Source organism: Loxodonta africana, chromosome 15 (genome assembly GCF_030014295.1).
Source record: "Loxodonta africana isolate mLoxAfr1 chromosome 15, mLoxAfr1.hap2, whole genome shotgun sequence".
Taxonomy (NCBI): domain Eukaryota; kingdom Metazoa; phylum Chordata; class Mammalia; order Proboscidea; family Elephantidae; genus Loxodonta; species Loxodonta africana.
Window position 1 is genome coordinate 76,916,603 of NC_087356.1, and position 27,482 is coordinate 76,944,084.

Consider the following 27,482-nt stretch of genomic DNA (forward strand, 5'->3'; position numbering starts at 1 on the left):
CCACTCGTGGTCAATAATCGCCATTATAATGCCCAGCATTTAGTGAGCTTTCACGTGGGTCAGGCACTGTGCTAGCTAACCATCGCTTTTAAAGGCACCATCTCCTTCAGTCCTCATTAAAAAAAACACATAAATTGTACTATATTATTATTTGTACTTTACAGGTTGGAAAACAGGCTTAGAGCATTTACCCTGCCCAATGTTACAGTTAGCAAGCATCAGGACCCACGTTCTTAAGCACTTACCTCTATTCCTCTACGTACAATTCAAACGCCACCTCTTTTCTGAAGTGGGAAGTGATTTGATTTATCTTTCACTAAATTACTGTGGCACTTTATCTTCAAAGTTCTTAATAGCCCTTGTGGCATTTTCTTCTTTACTTAGATCTATGTGGGCCTTTCTTTTCCTGCCTCCTAGTTGTTAACTAATTGGCCGCAGAGGGAGGATTGCTTCATTCCATTGCTCCCACAGCACAAAGCACAGCGCTGGGCACACAACAGGTACTTGGAAAGTGTTCACTGGGTGCCCCGTGCCCCTGGTGGAACCAGTTGCCATTAGTCTTTCTGACTCATGGCGACCCCATGTGTGTCAAAAAAGAACTGTGCTCCACAGGGTTTTCAATGGCTGCTTTTTCAGAAGTAAATTGCCAGGCCTTTCTTCCAAGGTGCCTCTGGGTGGACTTGAACCTCCAACCTTTTGGCTAGCAGCCCAGTGTGCTAACCTATATAAAACAAACCAAAAAACACCAAACCCGTTGCCACCAAGTCGATTCTAACTCGTAGCAACCCTATAGGACAGATGAGAGCTGCCCCATAGGGTTTCCAAGGAGAGGGTTGGTGGATTCGAACTGCTGACCTTTTAGTTATCAGCTGGAAGTGCTTAATAAGTGCTTCTTTAAATCCATAAAAACCACTCTCCCCCAGTCACACCTTGACATCTCCTCCTCCCATCCCAGCAAGAAGGCAAGAAGGGAGGGGGCCTTCCTCCTGTTTCTGCTGGCTGGGGGGAGAGGTCAGTGATGCCCTCTTTAGTGAACCCAGATACTCCCAGCCTCTATCCCTTTCTTCCCCTCCTCTCCTCTCTCCTCTCCTCCCTCCTCTCCTTCCCTTCTCCACTTCAAGTTGGCCCCTTCCCTGAGGTCCATTTCTTATCTACGACTGCACTTCGGCTACCATCATCCTAGAAAAATGCCTGCACGTGGGTTATGTACCCCAGCGTGCTTAAGATTTCCATATCTGTATTTGCATATCGTTTGCATGGCTGTGTACACCAAGGGGAGAGCTCTCTGACCACCCTATCTGGGACCTGCTGTTCTTTTCTATGTGCAGAGTCAGATTTCTTCCCAGTGTCTTAGTCTTTCTGGTGCCAGAGAAGCATGTACTTGGTGATTTCCAAGGGCCTTAAAACTTTTTTTTTTTCCTGCTCCAGGGGCTAGGATCCTGGGGTCTCAGGGATGGGGCAGGGGGTGGAGCTCTTGGGGGTGGAGCCCATTTTGGCAGAGATGGGACTTGGGGCTCATAGTCGGAAGCACAACTTTGGGTTGACGAAGATGTGGGTGTTGGTGGTGGTGGCAGACACTACTTCATGTTCATTCATTGACTTAGTCATCCATAAATACTGACTGAGCACTTTCTATGTGCCAAGAACTGTGGTACGTACAGAACACACACCATCTTATTCAATCAGCACAACTTGAGAAGGAAGGTGCAATTACCAGCCTTCTTTTATAGACAAGGAAACTGAGCTTCAGGGAGGTTAAAAAACCAGTTGCCACCGAGTCGATTGTGAATTATGGCAACCCCCTGTGTGTCAGAATAGAACTGCACTCCATAGGGTTTTTGATGGCTGATATTTCACAAGTAGATTGCCAGGCCTTTCATCCAAGACACTTCCGGGTGGAGTTGAACCTCCAACCTTTTGATTAGCATCTGGGTGCATTAACCACTTACACCACGGCTATGAGTCAGAACTGATTGGATGGCACATACCAACAGCAACAACAAGGACTTCAGGGGGGTTAACACAGCCAGTAAATGACAGTTGGGATTCAGACAGGGCCTGGCTGACTCTAAAGCCAGTGGTTTTAATCTTGCCCCCCAGTTTTTAAGCCTGAGCCATCCCTTATCTTCTCCTCCCTTTCTATTATCACGTAATTTGAGGTGGAAAGAACCTAGATATCACTCCGACCTCTTATATGAGGAACCTGAAGTCCACAGGGAGAGAGACTTGCTCAAGGTCACCCAGCAAGGCAGCAGCAGAGCAGGGACCCTCCCAGACCTCCTCTCCTCCTCCTTCACATGCCCTTCCTGGGTCTTAGAAGGCTGGGGGGCGGGGGGGGGAGGGTGGGAAGAAAGGGTGTGCGTCATGTGTTTATGGGGGGAAGGGAGAAGTTGACAGTTTTTATTCATTTCTCTCTGACTTGACTCTCAGTTGATCATCATTTCAGTTCGATGAACTGGGATGGGAGTGCAAAGAACCCCATTAACCCTCACTCTTTCCCAGCACTCAGAGGCCCCATGAAACCAGCTGGCGAGTCCTGGACTGGTCTAGGGAGGGCATGATACTCCAAGTCTCTATTTAGCCTGGGACAGGAAAAGCTGTGGGGAAGGGGAGAGAGACAGGGGGTTGCCTGAGGGTTAGAAAAGAACAGAGGAAAGAAAGAAAAGAAGCAAGGACAGGAAATTTCAGTGCCTTTGGACATCAAAGAGCTGGATGCAAATTTGATGCAAATAAATGCAAATTTTTCCCTCTTTCTCTCTGTGTCAATAGCTTAGAGGCTTTTTTTTCTTTTTTTTCTTTCAGAATAGCCAAACCCTTACTCCAGCATGCTGTGGTTCTGAAACTGTGACCAGTTCTGACCCCTGCCCTAGTCCTCCTGGGGTGACACCTGAGCCCCTTGGCTGCACCTCCGGAGCATCACTAGCTCCCTCTCTAGGTCCCATTTCTACCTGATCACACTAGCAGCTACTTTGCTTCAAGGACAGAAGGCCCTAGGAGTCAAGTCTCCTTTTCCAGGCACATTTGCTGAAAATGGGCTACAGACTCAGAGATGGTGCAGGGGAAAGGAGGTAGGCCCAGTCCTGCTTCCCACACAGCAGAGAAGTGGGCTTCCAAGCTGCAGACTCTGCTGTTCATTCCCATTTCCTGTCATGGCAGCTGGATTGAGTTGTCAGGGCTGGGAGAAGGGTGCAGAGCAAGGCATCCTGCAAGGCCACCAAGCAACAAGTCCCTGCTAGCTGTTTCTGTCTGTCTGCCAGCCAGGCTTTGGGGATGCAGGGTGGGGGTCATCTCCCTGCCTTGGGGCTGCCAAAGGGAGTGGATCAAGGAGCTCAGGCTTCCTAAAGGAGCAGACAGCAGGAAGTAGAGACTAGAAGTGACTTCCAGGCCTGTTTTGAATCACAGCTCAGAGGTAAATCTGATGGGACTATTTGGAGGAGTATTGCAGAACAGGGGTGACAAAATCAGAGGTGTCCCAGGAACCAGGATAAAGCAGTTGTTTCTGGGGAATGGACCTAAGAGGCATGGTGTCAGACATTCAGAGCTTCTCTCTGCCCTGGTATCCCCGCCCTGGACACCCCTCCGCCCAGTACCCAGCCTTCACCTGTGTCTGGGTGAGGAACACACACAAACTCATCGCGCATTTTGAAGGTTCACACTAACAGATACTGATAACATGTACTTAATTTAAAAACAGTGAAACAACAACTGTCTGAGAATGAACTTTCTCGACGTTGGGGCAAGCATTGGGCCTGTTGCCCGGTCACTGTAATTGCACCTTCAGCAGAACCCTGCCTCAGCCAGCCCAGTTTCTGGCTCTCACAGCCCAGTTTCTGGCTCTCACAGCCCACTTGAGACCAGGTAACACTCCTGGTCCACGGGTACTCTCAGGGCAAGTGTAGGCCCAGTGCGCCCTCTGGTGGTGATGGAAGTGTGGGACTGAGTTGCTCACCTCCACCTGCAAGACACCCCAGGACTTTGGAGAGGTCACAGTCCTGGCATGAGTGGCTGGCCATGGCTGGGACAACCACAGGTGAGGGCCCTAGTTCCAGGCAAGGCTGAGAGGTTGAATTTTAGTTTTAGAGTGGAGAGGGACTGTTATGTCTTTTAGTCCATGTTCCCCATCAAAGGCCAGACTTCATCCCAGCAGGGTAACCCAGTCAGAGTCAGCCAGCCTCGGTTCAGTCAACACTGTGACAGTTTCAGGCTGTCTGTCCTGCTTCCAATTAAAATGCCCTGCCTCCTGTCGCTGCCCCCTGGAGCTGCCAAGCTGCACGCCAATCCCGCGCTATACATGCAGGAGCTCAGACCATGCCTCCTGCCATCATCCATTCAAAGTAGGTATATTGAGTACCCACTAGAGCTAAGCTAGGAGCTGGGAAGATAGCAGAGAATCAGGCACTGTCCTGTCCTCAGGAAGCTCACCATCTAGTGATGCTTGTAGACCAGCCAACAGGCAAATCTCTCCCAACGGAACATGTACTCTAACAGGAAAATAGAGAGTACTCTGGGGGTCTGCCGTGGGGCGCGCCTTACCCTAATCTGGGGAAGGACATCAGGAAAGGCTTCCTGGAGGAAGGGACATCTAAGCTGAGATTTCCAGCTCTGAGTGCAAAGGTGGGAGTGATACAAGCAAAGGAAACAGCCTCTGCCAGAGAAGGCATGGAACATTCAGGGAGCCCCAAGCAGTATAGGCTGGCTGGCTCACAGGTGAGAGAGTTACAAGTGAGTGAGGTGAGGTTTGTAGAAGGAGCACCTTGAATCTGCTCTAAATTAGACATTTAGGGTATAGATACAGTAGAAACAGTCTGCCAGTTTCAGTAGCAGATGACCTGTGACACACAGCACAGCTGATTGCAACATTTAGCTTTGAATCCTGACACCAAGGCTGGGAATCGCTGGTGAGGAAAATGCTGGCAAGAAGCTGGGGAAGGATCAGGGAGAAACAGGGCATGGTGGAGAGGACTTGGGTTTGAGGAGGTGTTTTTTTGTTTGTTTTGTTTTTAAGATGAGAAATATTTAAAGACTTTCAGGGACAATGGAAAGGAGGCAGGAAGAGGAAGAAAGGAAGGAGAGAAAAAGAACAGTTTCTCCAGAGAAACAAGTCCCCTGAGGAGGGGGAATGTTTGGGGTTCAGAGCCCTGGGTGGGGGAAGAAGGGCACCTCCACTATTAAAGCAGGTAAGAGTCCGGAAAGGTAGCTGTGGCTGCAGGTTGGGTAGAGGTGTGGTGCCAGGAATCAAGGGAGATCCCATGTTGAGGCTGCTCTTCCCATGACATAGGACAGGAGGGAAGTGCCAGTGTAGTGTCTTTTCATCCCACCTCTCCCTGCTTAGGACTCTATCACAGTGTGACACGCAGCGGGGGCTGGAGCCAGGCCGAGCTGGCGAGATGGTCACCTCAGGGCTGTGGACACCCCCCCTTGAAGGTAGAGTCTGCAGTCTGGCTCCATTATGCCTAAATCTTGAGATTTCTTGTGACCCCTTCTTTCCCTTGTGGATAGGAAGTCCCCTGAAGTCCAGAACTCCTACAGGGAGCAAGGACACCCACAGTCTTGTTACGTGAACCTGTGCACCCTACGTCACTTGCACCCTCTTCCCTTCCACTGTCCATTCCTCTGGACACCCAACACCCACCACAGGTGGGTACCACAGTTGTCTCAGGCCAGGTTTCTGCAGGAAAACAGAATCAACTCAACTCAGAGCGTATTTGATGAAGGGAATTGCTTACTTGCAGAGGTGTGAGCAGGGTTAAGGGGGCCAGGCCCCAGGGAGTAGTGACACTGAGAAGGTGGTGCCACTCCTAGGGCTGAAAGGGCAGCAGGAGGAAATGGAGTCACCCAAGGCCAGGGAGATCTGGAGCCTTGGAGGCATGGAGCCACTGCCAGGGGCATGGCACTGAAGCAGGAGCAGGGACTATATACCCTAGACCCTCTCTTGTCCACCCTCCCATCTGCTGGTTCTTCTTATCGGCTGAAGCCAGAGGGTGAGGGAGCCCAGATGATGCCCATCCAGAAGTCAGCCTCCAGGGGCACAGAGCAGGGCACAGGAGGTGGAGAACGAATGGGGTGGGGGTGGGGGTGGGGGTGGGGGAGCAAGGAGGGAACAGCCGGCACAGCCATTACCTGGCTCCTTCACAGCTGATAAACCCACCAACCAAACCCACTGCCATTAAGTCAATTCCAACTCATAGCGACCCTGTACAACAGAACGGAACTGCCCCACTGGGTTTCCTAGGCTATAAATCTTTACAGAAGCAGACTGCCACATATGGAGCTGCTGGTGGCTTCAAACCTCTGAAATTTCAGTTGGCAGCTGAGCACTTTAACCACTGTGCCACTCGGGCTCCTTCAATAGCTGATTAAAAAAAAAAACAAAACCTACACCCATCGCCTTCAAGTCCATTCCGACTCACAGCGACCGTATATGACAGAGTAGAACTGCCCCATAGGGTTTCCAAGGAGCAGCTGGTAGATTCAAACTGCTGACCTTTTGATTAGCAGCCGAGCTCTTTACTGCTGATACCAGAGCATAAACTCTAGAATGCCGTAATGTTTCTCATCCAGCCAAATGACAACTGGTAATATCAGGCAATGGCAGGGACATGGGCAAGTGGGGACTTTAATCATACACTGCTAGTGAGCATGTAAACTACAATAGCCCATTTGGATGGCACTTTGACCTGGTGGCGTAGTGGGTAAGTGCTATGGCTGCTAACCAAAAGATCAGCAGTTCGAATCTGCCAGGCGCTCCTTGGAAACTCTACGGGGCAGTTCTACTCTGTCCTATAGGGTCACTATGAGGCAGAATCGACTCGATGGCACTGGGTTTGGTTTTGGTTTGGGTTTTGACAGTGTTGGAGCTCTGGTGGTGCAGTGGTTAACAGCTCAGCTGCTAACCAAAAAGTTAGCAGTTGAAATCCAGCAGCCACTCCTTGGAAATCCTGTGGGACAGTTCTGCTCTGTCCCATAGGGTCACTATTAGTCAGAATTGACAGGAACGGGTTTTTCAGTGTCTACCGAAGCACACCGCCTGTACTTGGCTATTTCAGGTCTCCATTTCTACCTACAGCCTGGCTGGTAAGAGCAAGTCACAGGAAACAACTGAATTGTCCACTGGCAGCCAAATGGCTAAATAATGAAAACGCTGGAAAGTCAAGAGTGTTGGGAAGGATCTTGGAGAAAATCCAGTGAGGTGGTGTCTCTTAGCGGATGAGCCCAGAAAGGGGAAGTGACCCACCCAAGACCACACAGAGTTGGACCAGGTCAGGACCCACGTTCCTCATACACACAGCCTCAAGCTTTGGTTTTTGAGTGGCCTGTGCCCCCTTTTTGTCCAATACCTTCTCTGCTCCACCCACCATACCCAGGCCCCATGACGACTCTGAGGCAGGGGTCCCCCAAATGTGAGGCCCCAACTTCCCCTCCACCCACCCCAATACTTCTCTTGGCCTACAGGACTGCAGGGAGAAGAGCCTGAAGAAAACCCAGGGCAAGTCCAGATCAAGGGCCAGCCCAAGCCAGGGTTAAGGCTGCCAAGGGTTCTCAGCCCTCTTACCCTTTCTGGCTTGAGGAGGCACCAGTGAGGTCTGGGCTTCTGATCTTCTGCTTGAGAGTGCTTTGCTTACCTTGGTAAATGGGACCAATCAGGAACATGTTCCCACCAACACTGTTCCCAGGGGAGCTTAGGGCACTTCCCCCGCCCCATGTATTTAGTGATTGCTACTACACACTGGCCCCAGTCATCAGAGATCCCCATTGCCTTCTTCTCTTGTCCCATCCAAGCCTCCGCTCATCTACTAGGGGGAGCTGTGCTCTCTGAGGCTCCAGCAGGCCAATCTGATATGCCTGTTGGGGCTAGTAGGAGTGCATGGTGTGAAAAATCGGGGTCAGATCCCAGCTGTTTTAACTGTCTAGCCTTGGGCAAGTCACATCGTTTTATAGGTGAGCCACACCGATGCCACAGAATCGCTACAAGGAGCCGATGAACTAATTTATTTGAAGGCACTTTGTAAATCGTAAAGTGCTACAGGGAAATAAGGAACGATTCTAACTATATTACCTCTCCCAAACGTTTGCACACGTCCACAAAGGCCTCCTGGGGCTAGTAAAGGCTCATCACAGTGTTTCTCCGACAGCTGACCACCTATGTCCATTTTAACAAGTGCCCGTGATTCTGATGCACACGGAAATGCGAGAAGCTCTGCCAAGAAGTGACCATACTGGTGGAGTTTGGGGCACTGTGACAGACGGAGGTTGGGAAGTATTGTTTGGAATGGTGGACTTTTCCTTGGCCCCTGAGACATGGCTACTGGGAAGGCATCCGCTTTGCCTGAGTGCAAGGTCAGCACAAAGTCTTAGGGAATCTGAATTCTCATCACCATCCCCCAAGAGCAAGAAAGGGCCCAAAGTGCCCCTAGTGATGGTGTCCAGAGCCCCCCTCACTGCAGGAGGCAGGCAGGCTTAGACGTGTGAGTTATCCCAGGAAAACACTCCCAGTCTGGAGAACATTAGCTTTACTAAAGCATTATTTTTGGTTATTTGGAAGTCAGTCAGGAAAATGTATGGGTGTGGGGCTCTCACCCCCAGCAACAGACACAGGCATATGGTGGGAAGCACCTTCTCCAGGTAATCCTCCCCCAACCTGGAGCAGCAATTAGGGCTGTTTGGGCTCAGGACTGAGGCCCAGGGCTGGGCAGGAGGGGAAGGAGGGAAAAGTCAGGCGAGTGACTACCTCCCTCCCTCGGCCCCGGGCAGAGCTGAGGCTGGTGCTTAGAAACAGATTCAGAAAGAAAGCTTGCCCACCTGAAACAGGTGTGTCCCCACTGACCCCCCAACTTGATCATGGCCAACAAGCCGGGCTCTCACCACAACCCTCTGGCCTTCACAGGGCTCAAAGGCAGCAGCAGCCTATTCTCGGGGTGCTGGGGAGCTGAACAAAGGGCCTGCCCTGCAAGCTCCTTCCCTCTCCAAGGCCTTAACTCTCCTCGTCTCCCCCCACCTAAGGAGCTGGGCCCCGGCAGGACTCATGGAACTTTCCCAGTGACTGAAGCACTCCTGCCTGCACCCTGTGCTCACAGTCCCCTCCACTTGCCAAATTCTTCTCATCCTGCAACCTCAGCCCAGGTACGTCTCCTCCAGGAGACCTTGCCCAGCACAGGCAGCATACACAGCCCTCCTTCAAGGACTCCTCTAGCACCTGCCCAGCACTTCCAGTCCCTGATCCCGACAGGTGACTAGTGAAGAGGCCTCAAGATGTCTGACTTAGCTGCCTCAGGTTTAGAGATGAGGAAATGTCTGGTCTTTTCACTAACAGTTACCAATAATAACAGCTAACACAGTGCGCCCTACGTGCTAGGCAACTGACATGTATGACGTTGCTTAACACTCACAAGTAAGTGTTTTGTAGTGAGGCACACAGAGAGGTACAGTAAGTGGCAGGGCTGGGATTTGAACCCTGGGAGTCTGGTTCTCCAGTCTTAGCCTCATCTCTGGCCCTGACGCTGTTTATCACTGACTTGCTTGCTGTGGTTTCATCTATGAACGTCTCATCTTCTCCAGGGCAACTTCTGTTGCACCATTCCCTGGTGACACTCCCACCCTCTCGCCCCCTCCAATGGCTGAGCACACAGTAGGCGCTTTAGAAGCTGTTGCAAGTGGAGGTGCTCGGAGTACAGGGAACACCTCTCCTGACACCAGGTGGCAGCATTGGCCAGAAATGCTCCCTCTGGCCTAGTGCTGTCAATCAAGTAAAAACTTAAACTTTTATTTCTGGTACAAATGATAAATACTTTGCATTAAAAATCTGGAATTCAAGTTTTCCTCACACTTCATGCTCCCCTCCCCACCCCAGAACCCTACAAAAATATTTCTGTTTAGGGGGGAAAGAGCTGGCGTTGGCTCTGGTGGCAACGTCGAGGTCCAGGTCTGGGGAAAAGGCACACGTGGTCTGTCTCAGGGTGGGCGGTCTCCACCCCGCCGCACAGCAGCCTCAGAGGCCAGCAATGAGAAGAATGCTTTGAATCTGGTATACAGGCTGTGACAGCTGCCCCCAATAGGCCCCTCTCTGGGTGTGATGATCCCCTCACTGTTGGGGAGCAGAAAGGTACAGAGGGGCTCCCTCCTTCCAGAAGGGTGCTGGGGGGTAGAGGAGTTGTGTATAGCAGGCATAGGCTCCTTTCAGGCTCTAAGCCATTAGAGTTAAGTAACAGCAATAGGCCATCACATCTGGGTTGCTTGGAAGTGAACACTTCAGGGGAGATGAAAGGGAGGGGGGGTGCATGCCTGCGAAACCCCCTTCTCCCTCTCTGCCCCCAGGGAAGGCTTAGGGGTGGGAGCGGGGCAGCCTTCATGGGTTAACCCCTGCCATGCCACTCCCCTTTTCACAGTCATGACTGATGGACCAGAGGCTCCGGGATTAGTGGTGTGGAAGAGGACGATGGGAAGGGAAATAAGGCCTCAGTGTCTGGGGGAGAAGCAGTAGGCTCTGAGCAGCCACCTAGGGGCCCACTCCATCTCCTGGGCCTGGCTAGGGGTCCTCATCCCAGAGACACAGCTGCCTCTGGGGCACGTAGAAGTCGAAGCTGTAGCCCTTTTGGCAGCTGCGGATACCGCATTTGTAGGGCGCGGGCCGGTCGCGGCTGTGGCAGTACTTGAGCATGCAGGGATACCAGGCCAGGCTCAGGCCGTAGCGGCAGACACAGGGCTTCCCGCGGTCCCCCACCTGCCCACAGCGCGGCAGCTCCGCCTGCTCTGAAGCCTTGGGCAGAGCCTCGAACACAGAGCTGTCCACACCTGGGGAAGAGAGGCAAAGTCAGAGGGAGGCGTCCCCTAAGACCAGTATCGGCCATTCCCTGCATGGCATCTTCAGTCATCCAACAGACCTCTAAGACACCCCCTCCCTCCCAGGCTACCTGGGGAGGCACAGGTAAGCCCGGGACACTAAGCTCCAGACTAGGCTAGTGGGGGAAACAGATGGCTGAAAATCACCTTCATTTACTGACTCCCTTGTGTGTGCCAGGGACTCTACATATAATAGCTCTTCCCATCCCTGCTATGAGCTAAGTCTTACAGCCCAGAGAGGTTAAACCATCTGCCTGAGGTCACACAGCAAGCAGTCGAGTCTAGCTAGAACGCAGGTCTGTCTGGCTTCAAGGCCTCTCCTCTGCCAGGCCCTGTACTTAAAAAATATCTCTGTGCTGGCGTATGCTGAAACAGATGTGCAACAAAGCTTTAGGTGGGGAGTGCAAGCAGGAATCGAAGACAGCTTCTTAAAGGTGATGGTATCTGAGTAGGGCCAGGCAGGGAAGGGACAGCAGGAACACGGCATGCTCAGGGCGGGTGGTTAGGGAGGCCAGGGCTGGGGGTGTGAGGAGAAGGTGGAAGATGGCAGTGGCCTGGCCCTGGCTGGCTCCGTCTGTGACCATGGGAGGGACCGTCCGCTGCTGGGACAGTCTCAGGCTTGCACCTTAGTCTGGGTGCAGCCCACTGTTTGGACACTTCTTAATCCAGCCCTACCCTGGGAGGGGCAGGCATTGCTCTGCGCTCACCTGGCTGGGCAGAAGGCCCAGGGACCTGGAGCTGGAATGCCAACATCTCCCTGTCCCTATACAGAGCAGACCGGAGGACAGTCCTGGGCCTGCACTGAAGCCGCACAGGCCAGGACGCCAGGCACCGTGTAGAGTGGGGAGGGTCCCAGGATCTCAGGAGAGAGATGCTGGCCCCAGGAAAAGTGTGATGGAAGGACAGCTGACTACTGAGAGGTGGCAGCAGAGATAGGCGGGTGGGAAGGGATGTCTCTGTGCCCCTCCCATGGCAGAAAGTCCCATCATTGTGTCCTCACTAAGGGAAGAGGTGAGGTTGGAATCGCCTGGAATGCTCCCTCTACACGGCTAGTAGAGTCTAGGAGACTTGGAGTTCTGGGTCCTCACCCCTTCATCTGGCTGAGTCCTCTCATAATATAAGAGCTACACAGACATCACTTTCTCCAGGAAGTCTTCCCTGACCAATCCCAGGCTGGCGTAGCAGTTCCTCCCCTTACTCCCATGTCGCTGCACGATATATAACCACGTATCTACCCCCCAGGAGGCTGATTCCTGCACCAAAACACCTCTGTAGGTGCTCAACAAATGTTTCCTGAACAAATGACAGAGGCTCGGCTGTGCTGTCCCCTGGCTCCTATTTCCTCTGCATGGGATCCCCGGGCCAGCCTGGGAGGACCCAGCAGTGGGCAGCACCCAGCACCCAGCTAACCGTGCTCCAGCCAGAACTGCACGTCCTCCTGGCGGGTGTAGATGGCGTCCACGGCCTCAGCACACACGTTACGGAGGTGCAGGCTCAGCAGGCTCCCCTGGCTGAAGTTGACGGCCATGTCCATGTGCAGGTGCTCCAGGGCCCGCACCTCCTCAGCCTGCCGCACAGCCCGGGGGTTTTTCTGTGCAGAAGAGAGGGGTCACTCCCACCTGGCCTCAGAATGCTCCCCTCCCATTCTTCCCCTGGTCTCTGAGTTAGGAAACTGAGGCTGCCTCCCTTTATGGCCCTGGGGCCATCAGCAGCATGGCAGTCAAGGGGCATCTAGGCTTCTTCACACCTTAACTGGCAGAGAAACTGGTGCCCAGAAAACAATCAGTTTCTGCCTGCGATGGACTGTTCCCAAGCTACCTGCTGACCACTGGGCTGACTTCTGGCTTGAGAATTCTGGGATGTTGCTAGAAGTGGAGTTGGAGTGGGCTCAGTCCCAGGGCACTGCCTAAATGGCCTTTGGGGAAGATCCAGGTGACTGAGTCTGTCTGGGAGGCGCAGGCAGGCAGAAGGGGCGGGAAGGGTGCCTGCTAAATAACCTCATTAAGGCCAGAGAGGACTCCAACCTTGTCCCTGCTCTTAATGAGGCAGACCCTACTAGATAATTTAGGGAACTCGATGCTGAAGAGAGGCCCAAGGTCCAGGAAGGGACTGGGCACAGGGCTCCTGGTTTGGGATAGATCAGCACATTTAAGGGTCTTAACACTACACTGAGCACTTGACATGCATTATCTCATTTAATTCCCACTATAACCCACTTTCTCAGTAAAAAAACTGAGGCTGTGAAAGGCAAGGTAACTTGTGCAATGTCACCAGGCAATGAATGGTGGAGCTGGATCTGGCTTCAGAGCCCAGGTTTTTGACCTCCATCATAAATGGAGAAGGACTAAGACCAGAGAGGGGCGGGGGACTGAGAAATCTGGAAGCTGGTAGTTCAGTGCAGATGAACTCTGGGGCTAGGGGCTCAGGCTTCGCGAGGGGCCAAATTAGGAGGTTCAGGACTACGGGGTGAGAGCGCGTGCCAGAGCTGAAGGCTAAGGTGGGCCAGGGTCAACAGCGGGTCTAGGAACAGGGTGAGGATGAGGGGTTTGATTAGAAACTGAGGTTGAGGTGGGGCCATGGCTTGGGGTCAGGAGGGCTGCAGGGCTGGGCCAGGGTGCAGGGGTGGGGCCCAGGGGACAGGGCTGGGCCAGGGCGAGCACTCACCTGCCGAAGCTTGGCCATGGCCTCGCTGGGGATGATCTCACTGTGGTGCAGCCGGGTAACAAAGCAGAGGGCCTGGAACTGGCTCTGCCCCTTCTCCAGCTCCCCCAGGATCAGGGCCCGGAAGATCTTCACATCCTGATGGGGAAGGGGAGAATGGGGGACCAGCTGGAGAGGGCGGGCCCTCTCCACCAGCTCACCCAGTGCTCGGTTAGTGACATGTGCCTGGACTTTCCCCGCGCTAGACACCCCCCCACCGCCCCGGCTGGTCCAGGCATTTTTATCTTTTTCCATTTAAACCTGTGACTGAAAAGAATGAACAGACCGCAAATGTTCCAAACCTTCTAGAAAATTCACACAGGGAATCGCTAGGAAGCTTGTCAAAACAGAACCACTTAAAAAAAAAAAAAACAGAACCACTTAAGAATACGGGGCTTCACTCAGGCAAACAGCGCCCCTTCTCTGCACCTGGTTCATTCATAGCCAGTGCTTCCTCTCCGGGGAGCCCTGTGTCGGCCTGATTAGGCTGGGTCAGGGCTCCTAAAGAACAGGTCCCACAACCAGGTGGCCAGGCATGGTGGGGGAGGCTGCTCTCCATGTAAGTACATACACCGGAGTTTCTCTCCCCAGGATTCTCATTCAGTAGGTTTTGGGGAGAGGTCTGGAAATTGGTGCTCCTCAAATTGTTTGCAGTGATTCTGATCAGCCAGGCTCCCTGCCAAGCCCGCTCCCGGATTATGGAGGTGGGGCAAGGTGGTGGTGGTAACGGCAGGAGCTGGCAGCCTGGCTCCAGCTGCTGCTGCCTCCTGGCCTGAGGGAGCTGAGATGGCTCACTCTTCCCTTCCCCTCCAACTTCCAGTTTCCCCACGGGGTTACTAATGTTATTACCAGAAGGCCAAGGGCTCCTTCCTGTTAACTGACTCACCACCTGAATGGGGAGGCAGGAAGGTTGGAGAGCAAGGGACAGAGGGAGAAGGGAGAGGGGGCACAGGATGGGATGGGACCCCGTCCCACTCTGGCTGTGTACCAGCCCACCTGCATGATCCTCAAAACCCCTACCACACCAAAGGGCCCCCACTGTTCTCATCCACCTCTGAGTCTCGGCTTACTTTCCCAGTTGGAAGTGGTCTGACTCTGTCCAGACCTCTACTTGCCCTAGAGAACCTGGCCTAAAAGACTGCTCTCTCTTGGGAACCCCTATGGCCCTGCACCAGCACTTAGAAGATCCAGCCCTGTGTAGGGGTTGGATAGGTCCCTGGGTGGTACAAACAGTTCAGCTGCTAACCTAAAGGCTGGTGGTTTGGACCTACCCAGCAGCATCACGGAAGAAAGGCCTGGCAATTGCTTCCATAAAGATTACAACCAAGGAAACCCTAAGGAGCAGTTCTACTCTGTAACACATGGCTCTCCAACAGTTGGCATTGACTTGACAGCAGCTGGATTCTTTGGTGTTGAGCTTCATTTTTCAGTGTGTGTGTCCCGGCCTCCCCAAATGGCAGAAGCCCCATTCACTGAGTGCTTACTGTCTGCCTGCCAGAGTGGAGGGGCTCTGAGTACAGGGTCTGAGTCCTCCTCCCTGGACCTGCAGGGAGGGGCTCATGATTCCTCCCTGACTCCCCAGTGCATTAGCTGGTGCCCCAGGCACACTGCCCAACCTCTTTGCTCCTCATTTGTAAAATGGGGATGACAACAGCCTTTCCCCAGCGGGGATGTGTGAGGACTGAAAAGTTCATGTAGACCGCACAAAAGGCCTGCTCAGCAACCGCTAGCTGGGATGACTATCACTGTAGGTGATCAGCAAACATCGCAGATAATCTGAAAAAAATGGATGCCTGTCATCCAATCAATCCCCATGTTATTTCTGTAGTCCTTGAACTCCGTAAGGAAGTTTGTAGTGTTACTTCCTTTTAATGTAGCTCTGGAACACTGAGGTGGACGTATGTATAGGGAGATTTTCCACCAATATGACAGAAGGGGAGACTGAGGCCTGGCTGGTGAGAAGGTTCCATGAAGTTCCTGTGATCCCAGAGACTCGTGAGGACAGTGAATCAGAGCTCGGGTTAAGCCTAGCTTCCTCTCAACAGGAAATCCATTCTTGGGTAATGATGCTGGAATCTCCTTGCCCCTGCCAGACGGGGCCATCTGATCTTTCATTTCCTCAGGTTGGCTGAGGGGAGACTGGAGGCTAGTATACTTGTGGCATAGTCCACTCTGGGCTCAATCCCTGCCAGGTGAGACTTGATACCAGCCCTCCCCTCCGGGCTTAAGGCAGGCAGGATCCAACATCCACCTCCTGGGCGTTTCAGCTCTGGCCCTTGACCAAGAACCCTATCTGGGCAGCATCTTCTTCTGTAAGGCAGGCTACATGCACTACTCTGCCATCTGAGGGCTGCTGACCACTCACACTGCTTGGTATGAAGGTATCTGAACTTTTAGACCAGGCAGCGGGTAGAAGAAATTAACATTTTTTTTTCCTGCTTCTATGCTAAATAATATCGATGACAATAACAAAATGCCACCAAAATAGGAACACTTTGACTGGGGGTGGGGAGAGAGGGAATGAGAATTTCTCACCAAGAGAGAAGATTCTCTCCACACCTTCTGTTTTTTTATGCAGGACAAAGATTTACAGAAGTTGATAACTGGAAAAGACAAATCACGGTTACTATGAGTCACAAAGGATGTTATCCTATTTGAAATCTTTACAACTCCAGGAGACAAAAGCTATTATTATTACTGAGTTTGGATTTGGGGAACTTGCTCAAGGTCAAGGGCACTAAGAGGCAAGTAGCCAGGATTTTAAACCAAGCAGCCTGCCTCCAAAGCCTCCGTTCTCTTAACCACAATGTCGTATGCCAATGCCCTTGAGGCCCAGCTAACAACACTGAAGCTCAGGTCCAGGGACGGAGTGTGGTTTGCCCTTGGCCACATAGCTAGTGAGTGGCAGAGCCAGGATGAGAACTTAGCCCCTCTCCCAGGTGTGCCTGTCCCACAGCAGCCTGGAGGTCCTCCACAGACCCACCTGGGGCAGTGCGGCAGCTAAACTCAGGCCCTGAGAGACTGACAAATAACAGCATCTGATTCAAGTAGATGCTTGATCGAGGCTCGGTGAAGAGACGAGGATACAGCAAGCTGTCTCCCAGAAGCAGGGACACCCTTCTGAATGGCTGTCTGCCCTCTGGGGGACTCTTAAACCTTGAATCCTCAAGTCTTCGTAGTCCTGTTTCTCCAGAAAACCACATTCCATTTGCTGACCCTTGGGAGGGAGAGGGCAGCCCTAGACACTGGATCTAAATATTTGGTAACAGAGCTCCATCATCCTGACTAGTGTCCCCCTACCTTCCACTCCCTGTACCTCCAACTCACTACTCAGGTTCCAGGTGCCCCTTCTCTCCAGCACATAGGGAAGGGCAAGGTGGAAAGGTTTCCCTGCTTCAGGGAACGTCAGACCAGATGCTAAACCCAGTCCAGATGGAAACCTGGCTCGCAGTCTTCCTCCTCGCTGGGAGACCCCTGGGCTGATTCATCGGATGTGGCCTAAAGCCCAAGGCAGATGGCTGGCTGGGGAAAAGCCCAGAGGTTCTGGCCTGGGGACATAGCAGGGGGGCTGGAGGCAGGCTCCTCAGGCTTAGGACTCAGTTTAGAACTCCCAAGACGGAGGTTTTTTCATCAGGCTTCTTCTCCCATGAGCTCCCAGGAACCTCTAGCCCAGCAGAGCAAGCCACCAGGATGAAGTGGAGAGCACCAGATGCCAGGTCAAAATATGGGCCACACAGAGGGTGTGGCGAATGTGCCGTGGAGACAGTGTTTGCCACAGTCGGCTATCCATACTTTTAAGAAGGGAAAAAGAAGTAGGTAGATTCTAGGATACTGGCTGTGGTTGAGTCAATTCCAATTCATGGAGACTCCGTAAGTGTCAGAGTAGAACTATGCTCCATAGGGTTCCCATGGCTTATTTTTCAGAAGTAGACTGCCAGGCCTTTCTTCTGAGGGGCCTCTGGGTGGACCTGAACCTTCAACCTTTTGGTTAGCAGCCGAGCACATTAACTGTACCACCTAGGGGACTTCCTGGGCTAAGGAGTCTGAGCTTAATCTTATAATCACTGGAAGTTACTGAGCCTGTGCGTGAGATGAACAGATCACATCTATGGTTTAGAGTCGGGATCAGGTTCAAATTGAGGTTGCAGCCAGGCCAGTGTGCTTTTGATCTAAACACCTAGAGGGCCCCTGTCCTTATACTGCATCTTCTGCCCGGGCAATAAGTCACCCAGGCCCTCCATGATTCACCCCTGCTCAGGACTACTTGCCCCCAGGCTCAAAGGCAGTGACTCTACCTCATTTCTGTAGCATCCTCAATGCCTGGCACATAGCTGAGCTTGACAATTATGAGCTGAATAAATCAGTGACTATCTGTGGCCTCCATCAACTCAGTTACCTTGAACAAGAAGAAAACTCTTCCTTCTTGGGTTTCCCTACAGTTGGTTCCTATAGGTTGGTAGTCTTACAGCTGCTATTTTGTCTCTTACAGCTGCTATTTTGTCTCCTAGAAGGTTTAGGGGTCATCTAGTTGGAAAATGACCTTCACATGCCACACTGCTGCAGAGCCCAAACTGGAATCTCAGGTCTCCTCCCAGTCCAGTGATATTTACGCTCTTCCAAGCTCCCACCTTAGCGCTTGCCTAGATCTTCCTGTCTTCTCTGTGCCCACTCGCTCCCATGCAATCCACTGCATTTCACAGAGAAGACTGCTCTGGGCCAGCTGTTCTGGGGCTCTGGGTGAACACTTGAGAAGATAATAGAGAGCAGATCTGGAGAAAGCATGGGGCTCAGCCCTCTGCACTTTGGAATGCAGACTTCCTGCGCCATCCCCTCCCCCTTGTACTCTCACAGGCCGGGACAGAAAATGCCAGCGGCTCCCAAATATCCATTCTGTCCTTCCCCCTTAGTCACAGAAACCCCAATTTTTAACTGACACCTGGAATAAAGATATTTCCCAGTCTCTGTTGTAATGAGGTGTGGCCACATGACTAAATTATAACCAAATGGCTATATGTAGACCTATCCTTCAGAGAAGGGTCATGCCTTTCTTTGACCCTTCCTCCTTCCTGCAGGCTGTATGCAGCTGCGGCTTGAGCAGCCATCTTTGACCAGGAAGTGGAAACCACATGCTAAACATGATGAAGCAGGGCTGCGGATGGCACCCCTCGATCCCTGATGATGTGAAGCTGTCACACCAGCCCTGGCCTGAGACTTCCAAACTAAGATAAGACTATAAAGAGGAAAACAAACTTCTTTTGTTCAAGCCAGTGGTATTTGGGATTTTATGTTACTCACAGCCAAGTCTAATCCTAACTGACATACACAGGCTTACACCTGCTCGCCCTCATTCACAGACCACACGCCCGCAATCTTCCACACATACTTGCTGTTTCTCAACGTCTCTTTCACACAGTTGTTCCCTGTCTCACACCCCGTCTCCCTCACACTGCCACTCCGTTGCACGTTCCCATTCTGCCTCACACACAGTTGCTCATCTATGCCCATTTCCTCCCTCACTGTACCACACAAATCCTCGGTCTCTCCACAGGGCCTCTACCTCACCTTCTTTCTCTCAGAGTCACATGCAGTATCTCTCAGAGACAGCCTCACAGACGTATCTTCTCCCAGACTCTCACACACCTTCTCTCCTTCTGACACACACGCCTCCCACGCCCTTTCTCCCCCGCTGATTTCGCTATGAGTCGGAATCCACTTGACAGTGGTGGGTTTTTTGGGTTTGGACTTCCCCCAGACATACACAGCATCTCTTGCTCTGTCTTACCACACACACCCTTTCTCACTAACAGTCTGAACAACTTTCCTCCCACTTAACGTTACACACATCTTCCTTCAGTCATCACACACACCCCTCTTTGGAAGCATCTACCACACACCAATCGCCTCTCGACCCCATGCTGCTTCACACACATCCTCTCACAGTCACATTTACCTCCGCTCCAGCCCAGGGAACCTCCTCTCTCTCTGCCCTTCGCCCCCTCCTGCTCCCTGTGTCTTCCCCATCACCAACTCCTAGCTTCCACCACACTTTCCATGTGCCCTTCCTCAGTCCTCTCATCCAGAAAGCCCCTTCTGGGGGCAGGGAGTGTCAAGGCTCCAGTGTCAGATGCTGCTGCCAGCCCAGCCTTCCACAATAGGGGTAATCCAAAATTACGGAGGCCAGATGGCAGAGCTCCTTCCCTCAACACCCCTCTCCCAGCCCACCACAGGGGCTGTACAGCCCACCCTGGAGGCCCTCTCTCCAGAGCCCTCAGGAAGCAGCTTGCCCCCATCCCTGATTCCTCCTGTCCCCTCTTTGCTCCTGGACAACTGGCAGCTTGCCGCCCACCCCCAATTCCTCCTGTCCTCCCTTTGCTCCTGGACAACCTGCACTCTCCCCTGGAGTTTCCTCTGCCATCTTGGTCTCCTTCCCATTACACCAGAGCCTGTGATTCTGAGGTCCACCCTGAGCCAATCTAAACATTTATTCCTCAGCTTCTGGCTGGGACTGCTCTATGGCAAGAGAAGGGGCCAGCTTCACTGGGCTGGGGAGGGGGAGGGGCCAGCCTGGAGAGCTGGCCAGTAATCAATCCCTTCCTCACCCCAGGGTGGCTGTCCCACTGAGGACACAGAAGCACCCTGGCTGCTCCACCACCCAGTCCCTCCGGCAGAAACAGTATAGGGCAGAGTCCACCAAAAGCCAGGCCAAGCTCATTCCTAGCAGGGCCCAGGGGCTCAGACCACCCCTATTATGAGATTTTTGGAGGATATGAGGGGCACAAATGGTTAAGCACTTGGCTATTAACCAAAAAGCTGGCAGTTCAAACCCACCCAGAGGTGCTTTGGAAGGAAAGCCTGGCATTCTATTTTGGAAAAACCAGTCACTGAAAGCCATATGGAGCAAAGTTCTACTCTGATACACATGGGGTCACCATGAGTTGGAATCAACTCGATGGCACCTGGTTTGGTGCTTCACTTTGTTTTGGCAGACCTTAGGGCTAGGCCCTGGACACAGGCTTCTTGTTATGAGGCATTAGTACATCAGCCAGGAGCATGCCCCCCACCGACTACCCCCAGCCCTCCCCCAGAGCCCCCAGCATTCTGTCAGCCAAATCCCAAAGGTCAGTACTGTCTGGCTGGCCTGGGGAACAATGTGAAGCTTTATGTGGATCAACTGTGCCCCCGTGTCCCGCTGACTCAGGGCTCCTAAGTAGGTGCTCCATACTTCCCTCTCACCCAGATTCCCAGCCTCCCAGCTCAGTTACTCCTACCCCTTATCTGAATCCCCAGGGGCAGCTGCTAAACACTTGCCAACTTAAAGGATGGAAGCTCCTAAGGATGCTTTGGTCCCTAGAGCAGAAAAATGCGCCTGGAACAATATGCTTCCCAGCACGAGGAGGGAGACCTGGCGTGGAGGGTCTGAATCTGGCCCTGCCTGGCACTGGTAATTCACTTGTCACATGCCTACGCTGGCCTCCAGTTGGGAGGTGGAAGAGGAAAAGGCATTACTGAGTGCTAACTAGGGGACAGGCGCTCTGCTTTGCAAAAGTCCTCTTACTTCTCACAACAGGCCTTCAAGGCTCTTGCTATTGTTCTGGTGAGTAGGCCAGGAGAGTGGGGCTCAGGGAGGTCAAATGGCTTGCCAAGTCACACAGCTAGTAAAGGGCTAAGAAAACGTACCAGGGCATTCCCAGTGGTATCTATGAGGTCTTTTAAAAATGGCCTTTAGTATCTGTACAATTTTTTAAAAAGAGTTCTGTCTCTCCAGAGGCCATGGGGAGGAGGGTAAAAGTCTCAGGCACAAAGCCACCCAACAGTCAATACTCCCAATCCACACCATGAGTTAGGAGCTTGGGGGAAGGGGCTCTCCCTATGTATTTTCTTTCCCAACCCAAGTCTGTGCAGGGAAGAGTTTCTCTATAGATTCATTCCTTGGCACTGAGGTTCTTTCTAGCCTCCTTCTTACCTTTCCCCTCCCCTATTCAGGGCTCCTGGCCCTTCTTCTGTGCCCCGTGGGCCCCGTGGATGTGAGCATGATCATGCCTCCTGGTGACTTCTCCTAAACTCCCCTGAGGAAACGGTCTGCACTCCAGCAAGGTCCTGGCCTTCCCTGAAAGCACTTCTACTGTCCTCTGTTCTCATCCATCCATCACAAGCCTCCATGCCAAATCACCCCACGGTGGGACGCCTAATATAGGCAGGATAGGAGCGACTGGGGCCTAAAACCTTCTTCTGACTGAAATCCAAGGGATGTGATATGCCTTTGCAATCAAAAGCCTCAGGCAGCAATATGGCCAATTGCATATCCCACATCTTCACTGACTACACCTCCCAGCTGTTTCCTATATGCCTCCCCACCCCAGACTGGAAGTCCCCAAGGTAGGACACTGGCACTCTCTGAGCTGTCACTCCCTCTAGATCCCATTCACTCACTGGTGCCCCAGGCAGGGCTCAAGTTTCCAGTCTCCCTGGGTCCTCAACCCTTCAGAGTGACCCTGACCTGACCCCCACTGCCATATGGCTCCTCTTATCTGGGTGATTCCCTCCCAGGCTCCAGCTGCTGGCCCTCTTCATTCCTTCCCTCTACAGTTTTGGAGTCCACATCTCCCTCTTTCCCCCTCCCAGCCCACCCACCATTCCTTGTATCTTTCAGCCCTGCCCTCTCCATTAGGTCAGCTTCACACCAGGCTGCCTGGAACATGACTCGTCCCCTCCCCAGCCTTTGGACATTCAGACTGGGTGACAGAGGGGAAAGAGAGCTTGGACAGGGACACCAGCTTGTGGGGGAGGGCAGGAGACCAAGAGGGCTGTCAAACCAAAAGCCAGGTTAGAGGCTAGGGATGGTGACATGGCTGTTACTTGATACACCTAAGGATTACGCGCATACAGATACAATTACAGATAGAGAATGTGAATTATAAAGAAGAGCACTGCTTACAGGGTGTGTATTACGAATCAGAGCTCCTGTACTGAGGGTATGGAGAATTAGGCTTAAAGCATGCACGCTTAAAACACATTAGGGTTACTGTGGGGAGAATGGCAGGTTTCAAATACGTGAGTTTGGGCTCTACCATCCTTCACCCCATCCCTCCTCCAGGTCTCCTCCCCTTCTCTTGAGTGGCTACATCAGTTCCCAAGCTGTGCTGCACACTGGACTCACCAAGGAGCCTTTAAAATCCTGGTGCCTGGCTCCCACGTTCATCCCAGTGATGTAATTGGTACGGACGGCAGCCCAGGCACTTGGAATTTTCAAAGCTCCCAGGAGATCCTAATGTACAGCAAAGTTTGGGCGCCAGCACTGTGCTCTACCGTTTCTTTTACAGCCACACTCCACCTGTCTGATCAGCAGCAGAGCTTCCAGTAATGAACGCACACCATTTAGTAGCAAGTCCACGCTAACCTGGGGAGCCTGTAACCCTCGCCTAGGCTCCAGGCTAGATGTCCTACAGTGATTTCTGTTACGGCTCCACTGGCCTGAGAACTAGTGTGGCAGTATGGGAAAAGTCAGACCGTGTTAGAGGTCTGCCTTGTGGCAGAGGCAAACAGGGAGAGTGGAAGGGGATGGAGAGAGAGGCTGGGTAGTTAAGATCAGCTAGCCAGAGGGCCTCATTCCTTCTCCAAAAAACAAACCCTTTGCCATCGAGTCAATCCTGACTCATGGTGACCTCATGTGTTACGCAGTAGAATTGCTCTATAGAGTTTTCCTGGCTGTAATTTTCATGGTAGCAAATTGCCAGGCCCTTCTGTGGCACCACTGGGTGGGTCTGAATTGCCAACAAGAGCAAACTGTGCCACTCTTTCAGCACAAGGGGATCTGGGGCTGCCTAGGCAGACTGTCAGAAGGATGACTACTCCCAACTGAGGGGCTGGCCAACAATTTCGGAGCTTCAAGAAGGTTAAGGCTCAAGGCTCCTCCTGGCTCAGTGCCAACTTTTCTGTGTGACTTTGAGTCCAAGCTAAGCAGGGAGGATCCTTGCTGAAATGCTATGTGAGCCACAGTAAGAAAAACTAATGGCTTGCGTTTTCGAGCACTGAACACAATACTGACATATATTAAGTACTTCATGTGAATTACCCCGTTTAGTTCTTACAATACCCATGGGATCGGTCCTATCATTATCCCCATTTTACAGATGAAAAAATGAAGGCTTGCAGAGATCAAGTGGCTTGCTCAGGGTTAACCAGCTAATGTGTGGTGAACCAGGTATGTCTAATTTCAGAGTATGGACCGACCATCTCTCCCAAAGGTGGTAAAATGCAAGCAGCATTACCATTTTCAAGTGGACTAAGGACTTTTCCTGAACTATCCCAAAGGGCTTAGGTACATGAAACCAAACATAACTTCCAGGTCTTTTTTCTACAGGAAAAATCATTGCTTCTACGTAGAGCCTTCTTGTGGAAATCTGCCAGACTATGAGGCATGAGGCCCTGAGAACTCAGCAGGCACCGAAGAGAGAATGCAAGTATAGAAACTGCTATGATCAATGTAGACAGAGGATTGTAGGGGAGGAGGTGGTATAGACTATTCCCCAACACCATGCCCCAGGGTAACGGAGAAACCTGGCGTTGGAGGGGGCCTTGGAGAGCTGGTGTTCTTCCTGCACCTTCCACTCCTAACTCCCTCCCTTGTTGATGAAATTGGAGATGCCAGGGGCAGGTGTGAAATGCCAGCTTTCTGGGTCAGAGGCTAACCTGAAAAGCAGGCTTCAGAAACCTGGAGGTCTGAACCACTGTGGGGATTAAAATCAGCCTCTTGGAATCAGCTCCAAACGGATTCTCTAACTGCGCAGTAGCCCTCCACCACACCCTCGACCCTAACCCCACTCCCCCATTCCTACCACCCTGCCACCTGGGCTCTCCCTCTCTTTTCCCTTCCGGGCAGAGCAATAAAGAACTCCTTGCTGCAGCCAGGGGCTATAAAACCTAAGCCTTACCTTGCTGCCAAGGATGGAAAATCTCTCTCCAGGATTCCAATGAGGCAACAGGATGATTGTCAGTGGGCAGGAAGGTCTGAGACTCATAGTCTGGCCTGAGGTTCACTCTCAAGGGCAAAGGGCTTGGATGGATGGTCAGAAAGGAAGATTAGATCACTGCCTCCTGAGGGATCCAGCCTCTAATTTGGATTTTCCAGGAAACGAACACAATTGACAAAATTCCCCTGAAGTTTAGGTGGAGAAGCAGGGGGTCTTCTGGCCCTGTCAGCTTCCCTCTGTCCACACACAAGCTCATCTGCCCCTACCTGAATCTGAGATCCGAGCTTGGGCCTACTGAGTAAGGAAGGGCCACAAGCCTTCCCATGTGCAATCACCCACAACTCGCCAGCCAGTCCGCCTACGTCCCACATCAGTGACAGCTCAGTCATCTTGGTGCATATCAACAGTGGAGCCTCACAGCCTACCCGCACTGTCCACTGGATCTCTTTCACTCATGCTGTCTATGCCAATGCCACTGGTGCCCTAGCTGACTCCCCCAACTATGTCCTCCCCCTCAAGCTCCCAGTCTCTGAGAGGAGAAAAAGATGGCTCAGGAAACAGTCCCACAGGCCTTGGACTTCCCCAGCTGCCTGGCTATCTAATCTGTCTCACCACTCTGCTCCCCCAGAGACAGATACTCACAAAGAAACCACTTGGCAATGAGTAGAGTACAACTCATGGTGAACCCATGTGCGTCAGAAAAGAACGGTGTTCCACGGGGTTTTCAGTGGTCGATTTTTTGGCAGTAGATTGCCAGGGGTTTCTTCTGAGGTGCCTGGTTCTCAAACCACCCTTTCTGTTAGCAGTTGAGCGGATTAAGCGTTAAGCATTTGCACCACTCAGGGACCTTCAGAGCCTCACAGGGAGGCTTTATATCAGGAGAGGGGCTGGGTGAGGAAAGTGGGGATCAGGAGACTCTCAGAACCTCACCCACATTCTTGTCCTCCAGTAGTCCTGCTTCTAAATCACTGTTAGTCACTCACCCCCCTTCCAGGCCCATTTCCTGCTAAACCCCCAGGAAGTCCACTCTTCTTCCACCCCTTAGACACCAGGGTTACCTTCCACAACATAAACACACACACACCTAAGGAGAACCTGGCCTCTGTCCCCTCCCCACAAACTGGGCCCCAACATGGCAGTTAGCCAGCTCTCCTTTCAGGCAGGTAAGGAGTGGTACCTGTCCCAGAGCCAGGGGACCTCACCAGGTGCCTCTCCCGAGATCCTCCTCCTGCAAGATTCTTCATCTTCCAGGCCAAAGAGGAAAGGCAGCTCTCCTCAGCTTGGAAGGGTCCAGGGACAGTCAGCTCTGCCCAGATACCCCACTTCCCCAGCCAGGAAAGTGAAACAGAGAGAAGAGATGGTTCCTAGACTGGGCTGCCAGAGCTGGAAGACTGGGAGCCACGTTACTGCTCTGTATACGGGCAGGAAACAATGCCCAGAGAAGGAAAGACACTTGCCCGAGATCACAGAGCAACAGCAAAAACCCAGGCATTACTAGGCCAGGATTTTCCCCACTAGACCACACAGAAATGAATGCAAGAAGGGAGTCCGGTTATTAACTCTTTCGAAGGACATTCAGCACCCGGAAGGCTCTGGGTGAGCTAGAGAAGTAAGGGAAGAGTCAAGGAGTAAGCAGGACACCCATGTAAAGACGTGAAAGGCTGGACGCTGAAGTGGTCGGAGACGGGCGCAGACTAGTTTCGTGGGAAAAATGAAAAGCCGGTGGTCTGGGCGCCGGGGAGCGGGGGCGAAGAGAGGCGGGGAAGCAGCTAGCGCGACCTGGGGCCAGCGGGGCGCCCGTCGGGGCCTTAGTCCTCCCGTCCGAAGTCTCGGGCGGCGACCGCGGGTGCCTCACCTTCTTAAAGTCGGCGGTGAAGGAGACCAGGGTACCGTCGGGCCTGCGCAGCTCGAGGCTGACGCTGTCGGCGTCGCTGTCCGCCTGCAGGCTCTCCTCGGTCACCTGGCCGTCGGGCAGCCGCACGCGCACCCGCAGCTCGGCCGGCGAGCCCGTCCCCGCGTCCACGGCGCGCGGCGCCCCCAGCAGCGGCACTAGCAGCGGCAGCAGCAGGAGCAGCGGGGGCGCCGTGGGGAGCCCGCGCCGGCCGGGAGGGCGCATCCCCGGGGGCCGCTGCCGCGCTCCGCGGCCCCGGCGCGCCACGTGGGGGCCAAGGGAGGCGCTGCCAAACTTCGCCCCAAGTTGGTGGCTACTTCGGGTCGCCGGGGACGGCTTCCCCGCGGGCTCGGCGGCGGGGCTCCCCGCGACGTGGCGCGGACGCACGTGCGCCGCGCTCAGCCGCGCCCTCCGGGCAGGGCCCGCTCGCCCCCTGCCCAGCTCCGCGGCTCCGCGGCCCCCGACTCCGGCGCTCCGGGACTCTGTTTTGCACTTTTCATTCAATCCCACCCCCCGTCACTTCCTTCAGAAAACAGAAACCGCCAGGACCTGCCTTAAAGAGACAGCGCGCCTCTCCGCCCTTAAAGGGCCAGCGGCGCCCCGATTACGGCGGCGGCGCGGGCGGGCCAAGGGCCCCCGCAAAGCGCCTTTGCGGTAACAGTGCTTTCTCCATGGGACTCCCTGCCGGCCGCGCCCCGGCCGCTGTGTCAGGACTTTGCTCTCTGGGAACATCCTTTCATCCCAACAGAGGCGGGACGGGTGCCTCTCCCTCCACCTCTTTTTTTTGGCTCGTTCTTGTGCCACGTGGATGAAATAATCGGGCTTAGTTTTTTAGGGATTTGGTTGGGTCTCTGAGTTTCCCTGAGACAGCGAATTTCCACAAAGCTTCTGCAAGGACAGATCTCCCATCGCACTCTGCCCTATTTATCATCTTAGGTTGGGAGAGAGGCGCCGTGGTCTTGATCCGCTTTAGAGGTCTTGCTAAATTAGGCCACTTCTCTGGACCTAGCCCTCGAAGTTCCCACATTTTGAGAGACCCAGTGCATCTTCCCATTTCTGTCCGGCCTTCCTCTCTTTCTGTATTC

At 53.1% G+C, this 27,482-nt stretch overlaps 1 protein-coding gene across 1 annotated transcript; it reads right to left on the minus strand.

The window, feature by feature from the left end:
• Positions 1-8,493: 8,493 nt before the first annotated feature.
• Positions 8,494-26,706, minus strand: OAF (out at first homolog). Its single transcript, XM_064268942.1, has 4 exons — positions 26,362-26,706; positions 13,501-13,635; positions 12,247-12,427; positions 8,494-10,788 (listed from the first exon to the last, which is right to left on the minus strand). The coding sequence occupies exons 1-4, from the start codon at positions 26,620-26,622 to the stop codon at positions 10,523-10,525; spliced, it is 843 nt and encodes a 280-aa protein (XP_064125012.1). The 5' UTR covers positions 26,623-26,706; the 3' UTR covers positions 8,494-10,522.
• Positions 26,707-27,482: the final 776 nt, after the last annotated feature.

Bases quoted from the DNA above. Each gene is read 5' to 3' on its own strand.
- OAF (XM_064268942.1), bottom strand. From the start codon at position 26,622: ATGCGCCCTCCCGGCCGGCGCGGGCTCCCCACGGCGCCCCCGCTGCTC. The intron at 13,636-26,361 runs GTGAGGCACCCG...CTTCCCCATCAG, and splicing joins TCACCGCCGACTTTAAGAAG to GATGTGAAGATCTTCCGGGC. The intron at 12,428-13,500 runs GTGAGTGCTCGC...TCTTCTGCACAG, and splicing joins CCATGGCCAAGCTTCGGCAG to AAAAACCCCCGGGCTGTGCG.